This window comes from Halyomorpha halys, unplaced genomic scaffold (assembly GCF_000696795.3).
Source record: "Halyomorpha halys isolate HHAL.00 unplaced genomic scaffold, Hhal_1.1 Scaffold176.1, whole genome shotgun sequence".
Taxonomy (NCBI): Eukaryota; Metazoa; Arthropoda; class Insecta; order Hemiptera; family Pentatomidae; genus Halyomorpha; species Halyomorpha halys.
In genome coordinates, this window is record NW_027106234.1 from 1,249,752 (window position 1) to 1,274,532 (window position 24,781).

Sequence of the window (24,781 nt, forward strand, 5' to 3'; positions counted from 1 at the left end):
ATATCAAATGGATGGAGTAGGGAAGAGAATAAGAAACTGGATTCCTAAATCCTGGGCTATCTTTAGAATTGGGAAATAGTAAGTTGAATTAATTTTTGGCTTTAATAATTGGAGCTGGGGTCTGGAAACCATCCTCCGCATGCCAAATTTCTACAAGAAAAGAACCTCACCTATCAATGGGTCAGAGAAAAAGCCAGTTTTCTAAGAACCAAGGCTGACCACATCATCTCCTAATATAGGGTGTTTTTTTTAAGCCCGATAGAACTTGAAATTGTAAAAAATAACACAAAAAATTAATTACTTACTAAATAATTCAAAAAACACTATCCAAAATTATAGTCTCAAAACATTTATTTCATTCACACGTCCAACGTTTCGGCCAATTCGGCCATCTTCAGGGACAATCTCAAATTACTATGAGACATATCATCCAACCATTTAAAAAAACTCCATACAGGCCATTCTGCCCAGGTCAAAACATTAACAATAACACTTTTCAGTGTAAGTGTATAAATAGTGATAAAAGAGAAATAATTTGACTGTGATTTTTAATGTAATTTTGACATATTAGATATTAATGTTTTGACCTGGGCAGAATGGCCTGTATGGAGTTTTTTTAAATGGTTGGATGATATGTCTCATAGTAATTTGAGATTGTCCCTGAAGATGGCCGAATTGGCCGAAACGTTGGACGTGTGAATGAAATAAATGTTTTGAGACTATAATTTTGGATAGTGTTTTTTGAATTATTTAGTAAACAATTACCAGTCTCAAGAAAGAAATTTAAAGATTATAAACAAAAAATTTAATTGTAATCAAAAATTTTTTTTTATTCGAAAGATCAATACGTGACATTAACATTTGAAAATGATTTCGGGCATATGGGCACCGCGGCTGTTCTTGACGAAGCGCATTCTGGACGTCCAATTTTGGGCCACTTTTTCGAGCACTGCTGGCCGTATGTCACGAATAACAAGAACAATGCTGGCCTCCAAGGCGTCAATTGTTGCTGGTTTATCAGCATAAACCAGTGACTTCACGTAGCCCCACAGGAAATAATCGAGAGGTGTCAAATCGCACGACCATATGCGGCAATTTTGCTTATTAACAAACCCGTTAAGCCAAAAATGAACACAATTTTACAGAATGCGCTTCGTCAAGAACAGCCGCGGTGCCCATATGCCCGAAATCATTTTCAAATGTTAATGTCACGTATTGATCTTTCGAATAAAAAAAAAATTTTGATTACAATTTAATTTTTTGTGTTATTTTTTACAATTTCAAGTTCTATCGGGCTTTAAAAAAAACCCTATATAACACTGTTGTTCATGAACTAGAACCAGTACTCCCTAAATAGCAAAAATATTAATTATTTTATAGAATAATTTCGAAGGTCAGACATGAATTGCGGAGTTTACTGCTGATTGGAAAATGGCAATGTGAATACTAATGATATAAAAATGAAAACGGTGATAGGAAAAGAATAAAATTTTATGGAAATAATTTATTAATAGGTAAATATTAAGGAAGAAACTGATATTTGGGTAACTTATAAAAACACTATTTCTTCTTATCTATAACACATTTTTAAGTTTACCGGTGAACGAAAAATGCAGTAAATTTAACATAGAATTTATGATAGCAATAATAAAAATTAAATTAGATATTGAACTAATAAAAAGGTCTAGATTTTTTTTATTAGAATATAAAGGTAAAAAAAAAATTTGATTTAAAATAGTTATTATGAAATGTAATAAATCCTGCTAAAATTTTACACCTATATAAAGTATACATCGAAGAATTTCATATCTCAAATGGGGACTTAAATTTAGCACAGCTGCTTTGAAGGTTATTTTACCCATGGTTTCATTCAATAAACAATTAAACTGTTTTGGCTATTTTAAATGTAATGAGTGTTCTTTTTTTTTTAATTCAACAACTCTCATATACAAGTAAATTTTGTAATTAATATAAGTTTTGAAAAATGTTGAAAAACAAAACAGTAACATACATGAATCCAAAACTTTTGTCCATTAAGTAAAAATATGGATTATTTTTCATCCCACTTGATGGAAATAATGATACTAATACCCACTAATAATTAGGATACTGGGAATGGTACATCAAAATATGAGTGCTAGATGGGTTACTGAATAAATAATTAAGATGAAAAAAATTATTAGAGTAATAACCCCACAATTATAGCCATTTAAAAAAAATAATAAAAAAAACAATAAATAAATAAAAGAAAAAATTAACAAAAGAAAATAAAAAACATTTAAGCCGATAATCACAGCAAGCTTAGTCAAGTGTGTTCTTATACTAACCACTTTTTCTCCCCCATGGAATGCCAAGAAACAGACAATATTTATTGAACCATGAGCAGCTAAATTATTGTAAGATTGTCAAAAGCAGCCCAGCCAGAACTTAGGAATAACTTGATGAGTCATTTCCAGGTTGTCAAAATAGGGAGACTGAAGTTTCACCCACCAGTCAACTGTAAAAAGTACAAAGGTAATATCTATAACAGATAAAATACTTTTAAATTTAAAAGTGCATGGTAAGACTGGATTTTTTTTTTTTAATTTGTAGAAATGTATGTAAGTAGTATTGAAACAGTACTAAGTAGCTCAATTAAGAATTGAAAACTTGTTGGAATAAACACTAAAGAAGCAAAACTGCAATCAGATTTCTAATAATAGATTAAGGGTAGTTTAGGTTTCATTGATTTAAAACTTCCTAACTTGGATAGAATAAAAGAAAAAGATTAAGCCTATTTCAGTTCCAAATAATATACAAATAAATAAATCCTCAAGGATATCAGCAAAGCAACATTTACACACCTCTCTAAAAAAAAAACCTAACATTGAAGTATGAACAAAAAATAGTATAATATAAATGCATCATGAAAGTAAAAAGAAACAAAGCTAACTATAGTCATTTTTAAAACTAAAGAAAAAATATATTAACTCAGCTGGATAAACAGAAAATTTAAAAAATCACTTTGAAGAAACTAATATCTGGTTATTCATATATATAGCTAAATAATAAGTAAAGTAACTAAAGTTGGAATTTAAACATAAAATACATTGTGTCTAATTGTGTATAATGATAAAATACAGCATAAAAAGAAAATCTTAACACCCAGCAACAGTATTGTCTGCCTCCCTTCCCTCCGAAACAATATAATATTCAGTCAAGTACGTGAAAAATAAGAGCTAAATTAAATAAACATAATTACTACATCATTCTTTGTTATTGTCTATACAAACAAAATTATTCTCATTTATTGAAATTCCAGAAAAATTATTCATTGATGAGGATTAATCAGATATATCAAACTTTTTACAAACTGGCATCAAGTCATATAACACTATCCAAAAGTAAATCAATTCTAAAAAGATAAAAATGATGAATGCTAAACAATTGAAACCATTAATAGGAGTGATGAGTTATAATAAATAACAATGATCAGCACTCTTCATCCATTATTAATTAAGTAAAACATAAGCCGTTTAATATGGAAACATTTATCTGGTATAATAATTTCAAATATGGTTAGTAAAGTTACTGTCAACCTGTAAATGAATCCCTCATGTATAGAATGGCTAAAGGCCCATTTCCATGTGACAGATATCTGTCATAATAATTGGTTGCACATTTGATAGTACTACCAACTATGAAGCAAATCCTGATAGATAGTGAATGTCAGTTTACACCATCTTAGTGGTTGGAACCGCTGTAAGTGTCACTTTTATAGTCACAATCACTGTTACTGTGAAACCTAGGCTTAAATGTTTTTTCTTCTGAAATCAAATTTCACTAGGGTAGGAAGGGTAGATTGCTATTTTCCAAAATAGAAAAATAAACAATGTGAAAAAGTTCTGGGTACTGATGAGTTAACCACATCATTGCCAACTAATGGCTCCTGTTCCTTTTTGTTTAGAATTCAGTTACCCTAGGTTATCAGTAACCAATGAGAAAATTTTAGAATCAGGAATCACAGTTGTAATAGATCTATACCACAAGAAGAAAAACATATAAATAGGAGGTTTAACAAATGAATTAAAAGGCGGCTTCTTTATCATGCTAGGTAAAAACAGAATCTGTTCTTAGAATATCATGTTTAATCAATGAAACTAAACTTTTTGGAAAATAATGTTCAAATCAAGAGCACGAACTCATAGAAGAGACTAAAAGAACAAACAATTTTATCCTCAGTATCATCAAAATTAAGAGGAATAAAAATAGCGTTCAGATTTAAGATTAGTTCTTTTTGCTAGCAAGGGTATTTATATAAGTAAATGCTGCAGAAGGCTAAGATGAATAGAGGCTATGATTTGAATATAAAGTTTTAAAATAGGTGATAGACTAGGAGCCATTAACACATTTATTCAACAGACAAACATATATAATCTTAATTTATAGTCCTAGTCAGTTACAACTAGGACCACCTAGTCTTGCTGTCTAAAGCAGGTACATTTTCAAAACTGACACTTTTAAACATGTCAAATTATTGAGTTCCATTTAATGAAACAGTAAACACATTTGGAGCTCCATATCCTTAAAACTACCTTATAAAAAAGTTAAAATTACACCAAGCAGGTTATAAACCTAAATGGAAACTGATGTAATAAGGTCCATTTTCAAAATTTATGACAATTTTTTTAGTTCCATCCAATGGAATGGTAAACATATTCTGAGCTCCATATCTTTAACTAAAAAACCTTACCGAAAATCATTTAAAGAGTCAATTTTCTAATATATGAGCCCTAATACTACTATTACATTCACTAGATCTCGAGGTTTTTTTTAAAAAGGAACATATAATAATGAAAAATCAATAGTTAGTGAATTTATTTTGGGAATATTAGGAATTTTAAAACGTACATATATCAGTCAGTTAGCAATCAAATTAAAGCTAGTTGAATGAACATTCATCAAAAACCTGATTTCCAGTTGTTTGGACAACTTATGGGTTATGAAAAACTATATCTCAGAAACCATTACAGATGTTTATTAGCACTCCAATTAAAACAAGTTAAATTATAATTACTTATAATTATAAAATAAAAAAATTATTAACTATTTTATAATTCGTATATTCGTAACAATAGTAGTTTCCATGATATTCTCCAAAATAAATTCACAGAATATTTATTTCCAGTTGTTTGGACAAAACTTAAGGTTTACGACAAACTATATCTCAGAAACCATAAGACGTACAAATGTTTATTAGCACTCCAATTAAAGGTAGTTAAATAAACTACTTTACAATTTGTATATTCGTAGCAATAGTAAGTAGTTTTCATGATATTCGCCAAAATAAATTCACAAAATGTTGATTTCCAGTTGTGAGAACAAAACTTATGGTTTATGAAAAACAATATCTCTGGAACAATTGGACGTACAGATTTTTATTAGCACATACATTAAAGCTAGTTAAATATACTATAAAGTAGTTTATGATGTTTATTTCCATAGAAGCAGTAGTTTTCATGAAATTAGCCAAAATAAATTCATAACACATTATATTTTCGTTATTTGGAAAACAATATTGCTTTTAGAAAAACAGTATCTCTAAAATTATTGAACATAATAAGCTCTGTTAGGGCTCATATTTTAGAAAATTTATTCTACTTTAAATAATGTCCTATGAACGTTTTTGGCATAGTTTTAAGGATATGGAGCTCCACCCGCTTACATCATTTTCCACTAAGGCTTATAACCTATTGGGCATAATTTAGCTTTCGTATAAATTCTAGCTGTTTATGTTTCCGTTAAATGGAACCTGTAACTATTAACCTGACCTGTGACTACAGGAGCTATACCCTAAAAATGTTCCTACATGCACACTGGGTGATTAATCAACCACATCATTACACTAACATACTGTAGTTACATAATCGAAAATTACCACATACTTTAAAATATGATACTTAGACTTTAAATAGCACATCCCAATGAAAAAAGAAAGAAATATACTTCCTGTAAAAGTTTAAGGCAGGACCTATCTACAGTGTAGAATTAGTTTTTTTTTCTTAACATAAAAATTAAGTAAATTTTAAAAATTCATTTTAGTTTTTGTTTGATTTCTCAGAAAAATATGCAATTGCGAGAAAATCCGACCTCTGTTACTCTCAGGGCCAATTTTAGGGGATTTTTAGTTTTAGACTACTTCTATCTATGCGTTTGTCATATAATAGCCAGTTATAATAATAGTTAAGATACTAAATGCTTAAAGCTCGATTGACACCATTTTTTTTCTTTTAATAGTAAAGTATATTCTGTTTTCTATTCCAGTTCTTCTCTAGCATACTTTATCTACTATGGAAAGACATATTTTTTAATTAAGGCTTCTCACAGTCAATTTTAAAAATGAATTTTATGACACTTATTATTCCAATCCCATGCATACTCAAGGTGTAACTTGTCAAAAACCTCAACAAAAAAATTTTTTTTTTTAAAGTTTCCAGACAAACAATTTAGAAAATCTAAAAAACGTAGTGAAAGAAATTATTTAAGAATTTGATTACCTGTTAGTATGGTCATATTTGAGGTATTTATTTATAGAGACCGATTTTTTTGCTGTAAAAAAGCCAAATTGTGCAGTAAGTTGCAAATAAAATCTCAGACATGGAGTTTTTCTAGTAATAGCAACACACCACAGAATTCTTTTTCTATGGTTCCTGGGAGAGTTATAACAAAGCAAATGGTTAGGAGAAAAAAGGTAATTTTGAAGAAATTCATTATAAGGAAGAAAAGGTTTGAATATGCAAAAATGCTTAAGTATCTGGCCTGCATAATATCAAAACATGAAATTCACAAAGAAATAAAAGCAAGGTTGGTTTAATGTGGGAAGTACTTGTTATATCTTGGTCGCTAAATCACGCAGTTCATGTTCTCTCTTCAAAACTTGAAAATTTAGAGGATTTGGATGGATAGATTTAAACATTTACTGGACTATTATACTTCGAACTGTTCTTTAGAGATGGTTGTGAAATGTAGCCATGGGTGTTAAGGGACGATTAACAACTGACGATTTTTTAAAATAAAGCACTGTGTTCAATACCTGACCTGTAGAAAAATGAGTTAAGTGGAGAATTTATATGACTAAACTATATTTTATCGAATGACCTGTACTCAGTAAAAATAATTGAAGTGATGGCATAGTACGCCACATAATGGAGGCTAGGCACACCTTATTACATTAAGTGGAAAAGATAAAAATTATAAATAAAAAAAAACAAAACAATATTTACTCTCTGACAATAAAAAAGTGTAATAAATAAAAACTTATGATTTGAATAATATAATTATAAAAACATAGGATCAGAATAAACTCTGTGGTATGTTTATGTGTCTTTGACACTCTTATAAGCTCAAAAAAAGGAGAAAGAAAGGGATATCTATCTGTTAATAACCTATTCAAGCTAGAGGAAGGGAAAGTCAAAATGTATTCTTCATTAAATACTTTTTTACTAAGGAAAACCAAATCTTTACAACAAATTTAGTATGTATGAAATTAAAATATGCTTAAATAAGGTTTTGAGTTTAACTATATCTTTTGTACTGTTACATTTAATCTCGAAAAAGTTTTCTGTCATTTTTGCAAAAGCAAATGGTCTAGGTTCAGATTTTAAGAAGAAATAAAACAATAACCAAACCTATTAATTAAATAATTTTCCCTAACCCTCTGCCAGCCATATATACAGTGTTTGGACCACACTTTGATAATTTTATAAAGTATTTTTTAGACAAGAAGTTTCAGGTAAACTCAATTGAACTTCTCTAGAGCTTGAGCGAGTTAAGACAGGTCTGAGTTGAATGCGAGCGACCGTTAGTTTTGTGGGCATGCTAAATCCTGAAACATCACTCCGGCAATCCAAGCCACATATGTTATAACCAAGACACCAATAAGTAAAACAAACTATTGGCCACTTCTTATTTCTTTTCGAGAACTAAACATCACTGGTATTAGTTCCCAAGTTTATTTGCAAGAATAAGACATTCGGCTAATTTAGGAATACAATAAATGGAAGGAAATTTGAAGGCTCTCAAGAGCTGTTTCAGTATTTTCATCCAAGAATAAGGCACTTCACTTCAACCAGCAGACATGGAAAAATATATTTGCTACTAGTTAGGTGTGCATTACATTAGATGGAAAAAAACAAGAGTGATGTCAAAATTGTAAAAGAAATGAATGCTGCATTACACTATTACCCGGTAAGATGTAAATTATATTTAAAAAATACATGATCCAATAATAAATAAATCCAATAATCTTAATTGGTAATGAAGACTAGGTCATGAATTTATGTTATTCTACTATATCCTAAATAAAAAAAAAGATATATCAGATGTTAAGCATTAATTAAAATAAAACCATTATGCAGGATTGTTTATTTATTAATTACCACATACATATTTCATCATAGAGTCTTATATAATTAAAAAATATTTTTAAAACAACAGAATTGGTATTTTATTCAATTTGTACAACAATCATATTTCAAAAATAAGAAAGATTAATGTGCAGTGTTGACACTGCTGCACGCCCATTAGTATAACAACTTGGTGTACTCTCAAGGGCATACCCAGGATCAAAACTTGAGGGCCAGCCATAGTCAATCAGGTTGTGATATTTCAGCACGGAAAAGGAGAATGAAACCAAAATTTTAAGAACATTATATATATTGTCGCAGTGCTTTATTAGTGACTACAATTAGTATTTGCTTGAAAAAAAATATTGTTTATTAAATTAATAATTTGTTTCACTCACCCCCACCTGCCCCCTCTGGGTACGCCCACGTGCACTCTGCAGAGGGTTATTATAGGCTTTACTGATTAAACCAATAGTAAAGAACATGTGGAATCAATAAATAGTATTAGAATTGAAGATTCCAAAGAAAATTGAGACAAATTTCAAAAAGTTACAACTATTTGGTCAAGATTGAACAGTCATAGAAAAAGAAGCACAAAATTAATTTTTTTTTCAATATATAAACTGATAACATTTATTGGAAATAGAAATATATTAAATATTTTTCTTTACCACTACAGATATAACAGTAACTTTTAAGAAGTGTTGTGGACTAAAAATTCACTTTACCATAAGTTTTTTTTATCAACTAATTAAAGGGTTAGATCAATGTTAATTATGTGAATTCCATAATTAACCCTTTCACTTCCAGAGGGATATGTCCCAGTGGACACTTCGAATTGTATGTAGAGTAAAGTAACTGCTAGCCCCTACCACAAGGACAAACTGAGTTGCCTAGTCGTAACCACCAAGACAAAAACCCATTTTCCGATCAAAAAATCCAAAAGTTCATATTTTCCATCATTATATCAATTGCATAATTATTAATAAAATAAGACACACATTTTTAATTAATAAGACAGAAGGCTAGTAATAGTTGAGCTAGGCTCTACCCTTCATACAGGTTGGATCGATGTGTTTTTTTACTCTAAATATTGTAATATTATAATATATTCTGAATTACTTTTTTTTTACTGGTAGAACTGTCATTGCCTATGGATATAATAAAGGAGAAATTGGTTGAGGAGTGAGATCAAGAAACAAAACACATGGTAAGTATAAACTTATGTTTAATGTGTCCCAACATTCTTTATTCAAGGTGATGAAGTCCCAATTGTACTATTATAAAGTAGACAACACCCCCTTTCAGAAATATGATTTGGTTCAACTAAATCTATCACAAGGGGCCTTACAGGGCCCATGGGTGGGCCAATAGCAAAAATTCGTAATTTTTTTTTTAAGACGAAAAATTCTTCATCATACTTTACTTATGAATAATTTTCTCAACCTCTTTCAAGAAAAACTTTAATATTTGATAAAATTTAACTTTCGAATTATGAAGTCAAGATTTCTTTTAGGATGGGTAAGATATGGTTCCTAATATGCCAAAAAGTGCAGAATGGAGTAAGGTTTTTTGGGCAGACATTAATTAATTTTTAAAGTAGTGACAGCAGACTTCAAAAGCAAGAAAAAAGTTCATATGGACTATTTTTTTTATAACATTCAGAAAAGCAAAAAAATCAAGTTTTGTGTTTAATTAAGCATTTTTCTTTTCTTAAAGCATAGGAAGCAGCAAATAAAAAAGTATTTAAGTTAGGTAACTATAAATTGCAGCATAATTATCTAGACAAAATTTTCTTTTAAAGCAAGTATAATTTATATTAAATTAAATTTTGAAATCATAGCTTGTTTAAAGAAACAAACTAATCTTAATCCAAAACTCACAAAACACATGAAGAATATTGAGGTAATGTTAAAAACAATTAAGCACCAATTTTGTATGGGAAAAAGTTTAAAAAAAAGAAGAAAAAACTTGACGTTTTGCAACAAAACCAGCTCATTCCAATTTAACTAGACTAAATAACATTCCAATCAAATTACATGGGTATTAATTAGATTAGAGTGAAAATGGAAATTTATCCCGACGTGGCTACACATATTTTTAAAAAAATCAATAATTTAGGTTCTAAATTGTTGATAAGTTTTTCGTTTCTCCAGTAAAATTTACAAAAATGGAATGAGCTGGTTTTGAGAGCAAATGCCTCAATTATTTTCTATACCTATATATATTTTGTTCTCTTAACATTAGAAATCAAATTTTTATTAAGTTTTGTTTTTATTTATCCAGGGTCTTAAATCAAATCATGGTCATCACGGAGTCTATCATACCATAAAACAGTCTGTGCATTCCGGATCGATACCAATAAACACTCATCTCCAAGCGGTAGTTTTTAGCTTTTTTCAAATTTTTGAAAATAATTTCACCTAAACTTCATTATTGCAGTCTGTAATTTATACTTACTCCAGGATCATTCAATAAAAACCCAGCATCTCCGAGACATATTTAGTCACCTATTCCATCCTGTTATCCTCGTTGGAGATCAAAACGGACATAATCCTCAATGAAGTTCACAAGTCCTAAACGCATCCAGTAAAATAATAGAAACTTTCATGGAAGCAACCGAACTATTCCTTCTAAATAGTACTCAACCAACCTACTTCAGCTCTAGTTATGAAACATTTTCTGCTCTTGACCTATCCCTCTGCAGTTCTACGTTGTACAGCAATCTAGACTGTTGTTCTTCTCGATTTACACATTAGTGATCATTTCCCAATTTTAATAAAATTCGCAGATGTAAATCCTACATGCCAAACTAAACCCTGATGATAGCTAGACAAAGCTGATTAGCTTCAATTTTCATCCCTAGCTGCTCCACCACAAAGTTCTCCTTGTAATATGACTATTTAACAAGGATGTGAAGCATTCAATAACACCATCTTCAAGCATCGGCACTGATGACATCTGGATCTCCGAAAAGATCATCTGTCTCATAGCTTGATGATAAATGTGAAGAAACCATTAAAAACTGTAGGAAGGCCTACAAAACATATCAAAGATCTATGACACCTGATAACCTAATAGAGTATGAAAGACATAGAGCATTTTGTTGGAAAACAAAACAGACGACTGTCCGATGATCCATTGATTGTTTCAAATACCTTTGCTGATTACCTTTCTAATTTATATAACCTTAACCAAAATAGCATTCCAGAGGAAACAGAATTTCAAAATAATACAGATGATATAACCACATACTACGAAATAAAATTTACAATGTAGGAACTAAATAATATATTGAAGTTTGTAAAAGTTTCCTCTCCGAGTCCTGACATCATACACATGTGATTAAAATCTTTCAAACAGCATAAAGCAATGGTTACTTAATTATTACAATCACATATGGTACACGACAAAAATTATCAAATATTTTGGATGATTCAATTGTCATTCCAATCCTAGAAATCGGAAAAGATAAGCTCATCCCATCCAGCCATCGTCAAATCTTTCAAGCTGTGTCAGCAAAATAATGGAGAATCATCAATAAAATAAAAAATGACCTAATAAAATCATTCCAGTATCAGCTGATCCTTAATAGAACACTTGACAACATTGGAGACAGAAGCTCAGTACGCGTTTATTAAGGGGCAACAAATGATAACTGTTTTCTTTGATATGTTGAAGGCATTTGACAACATAAACCATTCCATTATAATACAAAAGTTGTCCTCTATAGGAGTCAGGGAATAAATGTTCTTCTTTATCAAACAATTTCAGGCAATTGGGCATTATAGAGTACAGATAGGGTACAAACAAAACAATATTGAGATAATTATTTTTTACAGACTTCATTGATAATTTTACCTACAGGGTAGCCACAAATAGGGTAATAAAGTGTTTAAGTATCTATTATAATCTTACCCTTTGTAGGTAGGTACTGATTATTTGAGAAAATGGCTAGGATGGTTTTCACTTTTGTTGGCTCAAACAATTAAATGAGATCCCATAAATGTTTTGAAACAGTTTGAAATCAAAATATTGAAAAAAACACCATTTTACTAAATGTGATCAGTCTGTCTGTTTCTGAATATATAACGCTTTTTTGAGCAAATGGTTCATACGATTTTCAATTTTTATGCCCAAATTATTCAGAGAGATCTGTTAAATAATTTGAGCTCAAGGCACAGAAAAATTACAGAATCAAATGTGATTAGCCTGTCTGTTTATAGGTATGTAACTATTTTTTGAGCTGCCGGCTGAACCAATTAATAATTATAATGGATCAAACTACTCAGTGATATCCCAGGAATTTTTGGAAATAGTTTGAGGTCAAAATAGCGAAAATATTATCATATTTTTAAGTATTCTTGACTTTTTGTAGGTTCCCATGGAATGTTCTGAGCCCTGTGTTTTAAAGTCCTAAAATTTATCGTTCATTAAATAATTTATGAACTAAGCAAGGGTATAATTTAACTCAAATTCATTTAAAAAAAGGATAAATATCTAATGTGAGAGTTCTCACAGGGATAAACTAGTCTTTATAATTTCTACATCATCAGGATTTCCATTGACAAAGTAAATTGTCAGAGAAGTTAGTTCTTCATGGTTTATGTACTCAAAAGTAACAGAAAAATACTTCATATTCTTTATTTTCTAAATGAATTTCCGAGTAATAGAAATGTTAAATAGATTATTTAGCTCATTTTGTACTAAAACACTTAGTAAGTGGAAGTCTATTTTATGGTTTGATATACCATCGTAAGTGTTGCATTATTATTTTTATAAAATGCATTCCTTGTTTGTGAAAAATTACTTCTACTAGCCAACTTATCATGTAAGAAGGTAAAGATAAAAAAGAATAAGCAAAAAAGTGGAATATGAATTAGAATTTTTTATGCATCTACAAGAATATTTTATCTTAGTTAGTGATAGGAAAGCCATTATTGATCATCAGGAAATCAAAGAGAAAAGAGGAGAGATACAACATTGAATTTGACTAACTGAATATCAATAGAATATTGGTGAGTGATATATGTAGAAATATTTATTTTATCACTTTAATTATTTTACAATATCTTTATCAACATAACTGTTATAAATTACTTTTTTTGTAATCAAGATTTTTAGTTTACTCACTGGCTTTAACTTTTATCCTTGATTCGTCGCGAACGTGGTAGCAGCACCCCAGGCCACAACCGCTGCCACCTAACTAACCCATGCTAAGGACCCTGAACAGAGTCATTTATGAATTCTATTATTTTTTTTCAACTTTCACACACCCAGTTTCATTTCTTAATAGTAATTCTTAAAAAGTACAGACAAAAAGTGTGATTTGTCTAAAAAAATAAATATAAAAAAAAAGTAGAACAATATCTTCTGTAATTTAGCATATAGTATACAATTACAAACTTCCTCAGAAGTAATTAAATTAAATATACTAAACATTGTCAAGAAACTGAAGGGGGGGGAATTACTACTACAAAGGCCTAGGCCTACTCTTACCTTTACAAGCTTCACATTTATATCTATCTTGACCACTAGATGTATCTGTTATTTCTAAGTATCCTGTTGGGCACTCTAATACACATTGTCCTTTAAAAGGCTTCCAAGGGTTGTTCTTTCTGTTGATAATATCATCAGTTTCTCGTGGCTTCGGTAATCCATAACATTCCGATTCCAAAATGCAGCGACGGTTCAGGTACTATTACATAAGAAAATTACAATCAACTGAATAAAGGATAAAATAAACAAAAAAATTAATGTTCATAAATTTATTAGGTATGATCAAAAAAATTTAGGACAATCCCCTTCACACAAATTTTAGTGTACACTTTAAATCAAAAAGAGAAAACAAGTGGGGAAAGGCTGTACATAACTAGGTGACGGTTATACCATGTGTTTAGTGAGGATATGCCAACTTTATTGGGAATTTTTTTTTAGAGAGCATAATATAATCATTTCTTAAGACTAAGAAGTCCTTTGAATATACCATTATTTATTTTTAATGAAAACATCCTTAGCACCAGGATCACAAAAGAAATCAAATAAACAAATATTTACATTCTTATAATTTTCTTTACTTCTAACTTTTTGGAAATTCAGAACTGACATATGTTCCAAGATTTATAAATAATTTATGAAAAACAATACTAAAAATTAATTACAGATAAATTTTTAAAACTGGCATGGTAATAACTATTTTCTTTTCTCAAAAGTAGTAAATCATCACTACTCTCTTCATTTGAAAGAGTACAAATATTCTTGTCCTCACTTACATCTCCTTCATCACGAGCATTTTGGCCTATATTATTATGTTTCTTTTTTCATATTGATCATCCCTTTCATTTGGACTATCACCACTTTGATCTTCAAAAAATTCACTCTTATTTTTCTTCTTCTTATGTTGAGCATTCATCAGACAGATCTGAGTTTAGCTTCTCGCTCAGATGATAAGTGGTTCTTTTTTATATTCTTCCATGAAAAAATACTGAATATTAGTTCTGTGGTGGTAGAAGTGACTTATTATTGTAATTTTTATTTATCTAAATCTTAGTCAAAATACCGATAGGTTATATAACATCCACACAGCTAGGAATGGGACAAATCCTGTGGAATTATTTTGTAGAACTGAGCTTAAATAAGGAACCATTTCGAACTGTTTTTCACAACAGTTTTTTTCACAACTTCATGTTAAAATTTATCACAACAATCAACATTGTTAAAGAAATTTTTAACAAATAAGAGACTGTGATAAAATTTTTTAATTGTTGTTTTAATGTGAAAATTGACTAATTAGATATTGTTGAATTGGCATGGGCAGAATAGCCTGAATGAAGTTGTGTTTTTAAATTATTTAGTCGCTGTTTATTTAAACACCATTAACCAGTCTCAAGAAAGTATTTAAGATTACAAATAATTAAAAATTAATTCAATTTTTTTGGTATAAATTATACATATTTAGTAAGTAAATATAATCATATGGTATTCGATTTGATAAAATATTTTTTAAATTCGGCAAACCCCATCATAGGAATATTATTATTTTATTTTTATTACCACATTTTGACCGCAAATCTGAATAAAAAAGTTGTTTTTTTTATAACTCACAATTAATTATTTGCAGATAAATACTTTTACAACATATTGGTAACAGAACGAAACAGTTTGACCTCAAAATATTTCTTTCCAGTTTTTCATGTAAACAAGTGATATTTCATACAAATGAGTTAAAAGTATTTAACAGATGAGAAACAAGGGATCATCCTGAATTCTAAAGGAAACAAATTGTCAAAATCAATTAGAAATTGTGTCAATCAAACTAACGATATTTTACAGAAATTTAAAATTTTAAAAATTGCCTATAATTTTACTATGTCACTCCTTAAAATTTTCTGTAGCATTTTTAGATTAGTGGTTCCAAACTTATTAAAGTCTGCGGGCCGCTAAGCTGGAAATTGAACTATGTATGGCTCACTCCACTTTAGACTTGACGTAAAGGGGTTCTCGGAATATAATTGGAAGTTAAAAAGTATATTTTGAGTCATTTCTACAGTGCATTTGCCTACTAAAACCTTTCAGCTGACACAAACAGGAAAAATAATGGAAGAAGATAGTAAACCGTATGAAGCAGATTGTAGGAAGAATAATTAATTAAATAGTTTTAACAAAAAAATTTCACAAAGAACATGTATTGCTGTACCTTCCCATGAACCACTGGTTATGGACTCGATTCTACATGTTTAGACTTCCAGGATATTTACATAAGAGGTCAGTCTTAAAGATAATATATTATCTACACTCAATCCTGTTTGAGTAGTGAAATTCTCACCCATCTCAAATCTAATGAGATGGTCAAGACATTAACTACAATATCGCCCTAATAAAAGGTCTCAGTAAAATTCAAGGATATAAATGTATTATGGTGCTATTTTTATTTTATATTTCTTTTTTGTATATATAAACTTCACTTTTAATAAATTCTTTTTAAAAAAACATCTGACTATAAATTTTATTTATTATATAGAAAAATAACACAGCAAAATTTTATATTTTAGACATTACGTTACTGAAAAATTATTAAGCTTTGTTGTTTTTTATTATTTCAGGAAAAATTCTAATTACAGATGGAGAACATATTGCCTTTACAAGGAAACACTTTCTTATACTTATAAACTAATTTATACATGTAAAAAACTTAAATAAAAAAAAAAAAATTGAAAACAGTAAGCCTTAAATAGTCACCAATATATATTTCAGCACTTCAAACCTAATTTATCATCTATTGGGCAGTCTCCATTTTTCAAAACCACAGCCGAGAAAAACTCGAGAAAGTATTTTAACTGAAAACTTTTTTAAATATAGCTTTCACAATTTCACTTCAGGACCAAAACCAACAGGACAAATCAGGTCAATACTCTTCAAAACACTGGGGGAGGGGGGAGATCTCGCTTCAACTGACTTAGGCAAAGTTCAAAACTTAATACCCTCGTAATCCCTCCAAGCAGACACAATTCTCATATATGTAAAATAAATTATATATACAGCTTATAGGAAGATATTCTATATAAGTAAGGAAAATATTCAGGTAAACAGACACAAACTCACATTAACTTCAAGGAGGGGATTCTCACATTTCATTGATTTTCTTACATAACTTCTTTTAAAATAATAATGTAAAGTGTATTAATTATGCAAAAGAACAAATGACAAGAATAAGAGATTTTTCAAATAAATAAATTTTTACAAAATAAATGTTTTTTTTTTTTTTTTATAAATTTTTCCAAACTTATTTTGCATAATGAGCACTCAACTATATTATATTGAGCTCCATTAGAAAAATCAATTAATGCATCCTGATTAAGTGATAATGTAGGTATTTGTAGAAGTAATTATAAAGACAGTCAACTCCCCATTATCTGTAAAACTGCAAATCAGCTTAACAGCAACTTAAATGCAAAATCATTTCATGAAAAATTTGTTCATATGTACAGAAAGTGGTTTCACACAGACTCAATCAAATATTAAAAGGGAGTATTTTCAGACCAAAAGATAGAAAAAAGTCCTTAATAACTTTCCAAAACTATAATATTTGGTAATTAATATACTAAGATAGATAAATTATTATTTGTTCTACTTGTGAATTAATTTGTAAATTTAATTAAATATGTGCTTTTACTTGCTTTACAATCTTCATCTTTTTTTTTTTTTTTTTTTTTCCACATGAGTAATGTGTGAACTTCAGTGATCGGTGGTAATCAGGACACTCAATTCTACAGATTATCGGGAGTTGACTATTTCAATATAAGTCAAAATACCTCATATGTATTGTTTGGACACTTCTTAACACATCTTCTTTGAAAGTTGAAAAATCTGCAAGCAACACACTGATCACTATTAGGAGGTCCGTGACAACCTCCAAGACAAGATGAATGGCAGCAGTCCCCATTACTGTTACAGCTTCCATTACAGTGAGCAGGACAAACTAAAAAATATAAATACATATTATTTTCTGATGAATAAATACTAAGCATAAATATACAATGTAAGCATAAATATCCAAATCACAATATAGTGAGATATCTTGCATGTTTTACAGATCCATTATCCTTTGATTTTTAATTAAAATAAAATAAGAAAGGGACAGTTAGGATACATATAGTATGAATGAATGAAAAATTTTATTCTGGGACTTATGTACCTTAAGAATAAATACAGGTTCATGCATTAAGATTTTAGTATGGCAAGCCTTTACAAGTTTTCAGTAAGTAAAATGAAATTACATTGGGATATTGGCTTAAATACTGTTTATAATGTTAATCAATATACGTCTATTTATTTGATTACAATAATAAGGAGGTTTGGTTATACAATAAGTGTAGAAATAGGTGTTGTTTAAAGGAAAGAATGGATGAGGACTGGTGAATGGAGATGGAAAGAGAATTCCAGAAGGAGGTTGCATGTATGACGAAGGATTTGTCAAAGAAGACGGTTATATAGGAGGGCATATATAAATCAATCGGTTGGGATCTGGTGTTTAATGAGTGGATGGATGAACGAAGAGGAGATCAAGGATATAGATAGGTTTTTGATTTTAAGAACTTGGAATAGGAAAACAGGTATAGGTATTGCCTTCGGGAGGTTGGATAGAATCAATTCAAATCGGTATACCAGTGAGAGACTTGAGAGTGCCTTGGAAACCCAAAGATAAATCTTACAAAGCAATTAATGAGTCTCTTCAGTCTCAACTCTAGTCTTGCAAATAGCCCTCCATAGGACCAAGGAACCATAGTCGAAGTGGGGGAAGACGAGAGAGTATACTAGGAGCTGACGGGTATTCTGAGAAATGGAATTACGGAATTTAAGGATAAATGTACCGATTTTTAATAAGTTTTTTTTTTCAAGAGATGGCAGCACTTCTGGGGTAAATTTACTTTTCTTCTCATTTGAATATGGAATAATAAATTTCCCATCTGTAAACGGATTTACCATCTAGAACCCCATAGAAGTTACTGAAATTGGTTCATTAATTTTTGTTGTAATTATTTTGGGATTTAAAAAATTTATCAAAAAAAGTGAGCTTATAGGCACTTGACCACAAGCAAATAAAACAAGTCTGCGCAAAGTTTCATTTTTATGATCGTAAAGAGAAAAATACGATTAAAGCCGCGAGATTTGTAATTGCTAGACCAGAGGAAGTGGCAGCTTACCCCCACTTCTCTAGACGTTGATGCTACGAGAGCTGCAATGTTTGTCTGCTTGATCTATGTATTTCCACGCATTTTTGATATTTTTTATTTTTTCACTAATACCTAAGTGGAATTCCAAAATGAGAATACAACATTTTTAAAATTAAAATAATTTTAATTATGTTTTTAAATTTTTTTCTTTAGGTAAATTTTGATTTCCTTGTCAAAATATTTCATTGCTAAATTTATCATAATTTACCATTGTAATCACTATATTGTTTTAGTTTATTTTTCTTATATTTAGAGAAAAAAAAAAAAATGAAAATTAGAAATAAGTATTGTATCGAAAAATTGTTCATTGATAGATGAGAAGATAGTCGACCGTGGATAATATTTATGAGAAGAAGATAGTTGGAGGTGCGGTCAGAGAATAACACAAATAAGTTAAAAAGCTTATTTACTAGTGCCAACGTTTCGGCCAGAATTTATAGCCTTCATCAGAGCTAAGAAAAAAAAACAACATAACAACCAGTGAATAAAGGATATATAGAATGATTAAAGTAAATAATTGTACAGAATGAATATAGATAAAAATAATGTAATGAAAGAAGTGGGAAATAAAAGTTATATATGGGTAATTAAGTATATGAGTAAAATAACATAATTAATAAAATAAAAATGTAGAATTATATAATCCAAAGAAACTTTGAAATATGAATAATTTAATTTAATAATAATAATTTAAAAATGGAAAGGAAATATACGTAACTAATGTAATATGTAAGTCAAAAAAAGAAGCATAAAGAAACAAAATACAAAGTTAGTAAGACAAAGAAGTAATAATAATGATACTTTGTATTGTGTGTGTATTAAAAAATAGACGTTAAAAGGAGAAATCAACAAGTTTAAAAATAATAAGCAAATTTAATAAAAGCAGTGAACATTACAATAATATAAGAAACACACTACAATTTAGTTCTGTCGGGTTCACTAATGTCTAACGACCTCATTAATCTGGGACTTAATAATTCAGGAAGAATGACTTACATGTATTGAAGAAGGAATATGGAAGAAGGCGAGCCAATGGAGGTCAATGTCCAACAAGTTCAGAGGAAAAGCCTTCGGCAGGGACTGAGCGGATCGTTAAGTGAGTCGGCGGAAGTTTCAGGAGTAACCGAAACTGAAGACGAAGTGGATGAACAAAGGAATGGTCATGAGCAAAGGAGCCGAGAAAGCACGTGGAGGCGAGGACCAGGAGGAAGGAAGACACATGAGATCTGAGGAGGATGTAAGCAGAGAGGCGACCGCACATTGACAAACTATCACGTGAAAGGAGAGCAGGGCGGTCCGCCTATTTGGTGGACACAAGCAGTTCAAACACCATTTCTTGTAGAGAAGTACTACTTAGCGGCGAGGGGAGGACACTCCAAGTAAAGGTTTGCAAATTAAATTAATCACTCTGGGTGGACCATGCAGTGTAGAGGGAAAGATAGAGATAAGACTGGGTAAGTGGGGGCTAAAGGGGGCATTTCAACAATTCATGTCGTGAGAAGGATGCTTAGGGATTATCAGGTGATTATTGGTTGTGATCTTTTTGAGAAGGTGGGGCTAAGATAAAGAATAGTAATGGGAAATGGAATATTAAAATTGGACGAAAGAAGTAGAGATGCCAACAAACAATAGCAGACAGGAAGGCAAGGGTAGGGGTAGTAACGCAGGTGGAAAATTGGAAGGACGCCATTAGAACGGAATTTGATGACATTTTCTTTAATGAAAGAAAGGTATTGAGTTCAACAGAAACGACGGTTCATGAGATTCCATTAAAACAGGAAAGAGTGACATATGATAAAGAACGAAGATACCCACAGGCACTCTGGAAGAAATCAAAAACTTATGAAGACAAGGAATCATTGTGGACAGTACGTCACCCTATAATTGTTCATTGTGGGCGGTGTAGAAGAAGCCTATGCCAGGTGAAAACGTGGAGATATATAGGATGGTCATCGATTAACATAAGCTCAATGATAATATCATCGATGAGAAGAATCGGATACCGAGGTTTGAGGATGTCCTTGACAGACTAGGAGGGGCTAAAATCTTTAGCACCTTAAAATTGAAAGCAGAGTAACACCAGATTCATATGCACCCCGAGGACCAACACAAAACGGCTTTTACTTTCGAACGAGGATGCTAGTAATTTAGGAGAATGCCATTTGGTCTGAAGAATGCGAACATTACATTTCAAAGGTTAACAGACGAATTTTTGAGAGGTATAGATGAATCAGTAAGCCAGATTTACATGGATGACTTCCTGGTGTTTAGTAAATCGGTTACAGACCACGTGAAACACTTAAAGAGCGGTTTCCAGAGGATGTGAGAATTCGGATTAAAACCTAAAGAAGTCATTGCTGGGACAAAAACAAATACATTTCCTAGGACACATCATATCTCAGGAGGGGGTAAGACCAGATGTGCAGAAGGTAGCGCCTTACATCGGATAGCGGTGCCGACCGACATAAAAGGAATCAGAAGATTGTTAGGGGCATTAAACTACTATCGTCGGTCCCTGATATGGCGGAACACCTGGTACCCCTCAATAATTTGCTAAGGAAGGTTAGTGCGATAGCAATGACGCCGGCCATTGAAGATAATACAAGAAAATGTATAAATCAGTAGCAGAAGGAACCAGTACTAGCGTTTCCTGAATTCCAAAAGCAGTTTACGCTCACGGCAGACGCTAGTGAGTACGCGCTGGGAGTAGTGCTGTCATAAGAAAGTGAGGTAAGGTGACAACAAGGCAGAAGCAACTTAAAGCGCCTTGGAATGAGAACTACTGGGGATAATATGGTCAATAGAGTATTTCCAATCCTACTTTTTTGGGAGAAGATTTAGGATCCAACCACAGGCCCCTCCAATGGATGGGGAAGCTAAAGTAATCGTCGGCGATAATTACTAGGTGGAAAGAACTGTTGATCCAGTATAACATGGTCGTCACGTACAAACCTGACAAGGAAAATGTAGTAGCAGATTGGCTCTCGCGAGCAATAATGCTAAACGCAGTAGTATATGACCGAGGGAAAACGTCTGGAATTGGAAGGTAGTTTTTGAGGGAGTGAACTCTGGAAGAGCAGCAATCGGCCTCACAAGAAAACAAGAATGGAGAGGAGACATCTAAGAAAGTTCAAATGACAAAAAACCGACGAAAATAGAGGAACTTGAGGAGATTATCAACAAGAAGTACCAGATTATTTGGAAGACAAAATCCACGGGGTTGCTGAAGATGGAACATAGCAAGCACAGCAGCAGTATCATTTCGACTATCTGGTCACAACCGGGTGTCAAAGAGGATCAAATCTATAGAGAATTAAAAGAAGCATCCAACACAAGATTCACCATTCATATGTTGGAAATGCAACAGTATGGGAAAAGATCTAACGGTTATGGAGAATGGAAAAAATTGGCATAGACCAATCGTTTATTCGATGCACGTTCATGGTAGGCCCCTGCTAGATCCAGAACATCAAAAGGAGGTGTTGGTGTATCACCAAGGAAAAACTAATCATCATGGGCTGAACGAGACTTTACAAGCATTGCGGCGCAAATATTTCTGGTGGGGCAGAAAACGCACAATCCAGGAGATTCTTGGGAAACGCGAGGTGTACCTCAGTACGAAGTATGATCAGCACCCACCCCGTGCAGCTCAAAAAGAGACCTCTACCGCCAACACACCACTAAGCGACTTACAGGTGAATTCTTTCACCTGGAAAGGCTATAAGTGAGTCAGTCATTGATGTATTCAGTAAGGTGGCTATGGCATGTACAGGACAGATCAGTGGAGGCGGTTTTACGAGCTCTTCGGACATGATTCCAATCATATGGTGTGCCCAACAGAATTTCTTCCGACAGTGGGAGAGAATTCGACAATAGAAGCATTAGAGAGGAAATGAGAATATTGGAAGTGGTTTGATGGCACCTCAACATCCAAAAAGCCGCGGAGGGATAGAGCAACACCATAGCACTCTAAGTGACGACCTACGAGTGTACCAGCTTGAAAGGGGACTGGAACCTGATGATGCCATGGAACGGGCAGTCGCAGCATACGACCACTCCATACACATTGTCATGTGGTTTACCCCATTCGAAATTCTTTTTGGGATGCGGGTGCGTCGACAAACTGCCGTGGTACTTTGCCGGGAGAGGAGGGAGTTACTGGTAATGTTTCGGCCGTGCATAAGTTATGGGCCAAAGTCAGGAACAGGATTCGCAAGGAAAAAAGTAGAAGAGTGGTACAACATAACTTCTGCTCTGTATACCTGCAATTTCATTAGCGTTAGTGCAAATTTCTTTGGTGAACAATGGTATATTCCGGGACCCAATTCTGAATCTATCTCAGAAAACCCACTGGTAGTAGTTCCGCCAGTTACAAATCAGATTCCACCTCTACCATCAATCACTATGCCACAAGCACATGCCAATCCTCTGGAGTAGAAATCAGGACGGCAATGCCACAAGATCTCAAGTACAATATGCACTCTCTAGACGGTATATGGAGAAGTTGCAAGGCCGGTACTTGCTTTTCCGGATTTCACTCGGCAATCCACAATAACAACAGATGCCAGTGAATATGCGCTAGGAGCGATGTTGTCTCAGGAGGGCGAAGGGGGAGAGCGCCCAGTGGCATTCGCCAGCAGGTACCTTATGGAGACGGAAATTAGATATAACACAATGGAGCGAGTACTCCGAGGAATTGTGTGGGCTGTCGATCACTTTAGGCCATATGTGTTAAGTAGAAGGTTCAAGTTCTATACTGACCACAAACCACTCCAGTGGGTGGGAAAACTGAAGGAATCTTCAGGCAGAATTGCAGGCTGGAAGGTGTTCCTAGCCAAATATAACATGGATGTACTATATAAACCGGGTAAAAAACAATGTGGTTGTCTCGATCACCGCGAAACAAGAAAAGGGATAATGAGGCTGCGAGAATGGACATCAAGAGAGAAAGAACATGGGTGACCATGATTGACCTCTTCACTAATGCGGCAATGGTGCACCAGGTGCGAGACAGGTTTTCGGAGGTAGTTTTGAAACGGCCGCATCTCATTGGATGGGGGAAGAGAATTCGACAATTCCTTGATTCAAAAAGAAATGAAGGATATCGATGTGATGTGGCAGCTTAACACACCAAGAATGATTGAGGTCGAACTCTCTCATTCTCTGGAATTCGTCCAAGGCACTCTTTTTGCGTACTGCTCACAATGTACAGTTGTAGGACGAAGTGCTGTCCACAATTATCACTTGCTTCCGTAAAATTTCTATTTCTTCTCTAATGTGTTTTCGAAGTGCCTGGGGATATCACCTCTCCTTTACATACTTCACCCTATCCTGCTTCAATGTGATTTCGTGCACCGTTTTCCCTGTAGCTCCCAGTATTTCCCCTTCTTTACAAAAAATATATTACTTCAATATTGCCTCTTTCCAACTCTCCCTTTAGTTAATCATCCCCATTCTTGCTTACAGTCATACACGAGCTTCTGACAGCTATACCTCTTCACTCCAATTCTAGTATCCCACTGAACCCCACTATTTTTTTATCTTTACTACTACTTTTTCCAAAGGATCTCGTAGTAAATGATAATCAGGTTGTCTCGGGGCATTTTCCTCATTATATGGACCGTTACCTTTCCTCCCTTAGCCCCCCGGTTACCCAATTCCATT

General features: G+C 32.3%; 1 protein-coding gene across 1 annotated transcript in view; it reads right to left on the reverse strand.

Annotated features, from left to right (window-relative positions):
- The window catches only part of InR (Insulin-like receptor), a 90,208-nt gene that overhangs the window by 44,217 nt on the left and 21,210 nt on the right, over positions 1-24,781 (reverse strand). Inside the window, exons 6-7 of the mRNA XM_014418029.3 lie at positions 17,696-17,862; positions 13,884-14,082 (exon numbers count right to left, since the gene is read on the reverse strand). Coding sequence (XP_014273515.1) covers positions 13,884-14,082; positions 17,696-17,862 — 366 coding nt within the window. The remainder of the gene's footprint in view (positions 1-13,883; positions 14,083-17,695; positions 17,863-24,781) is intronic.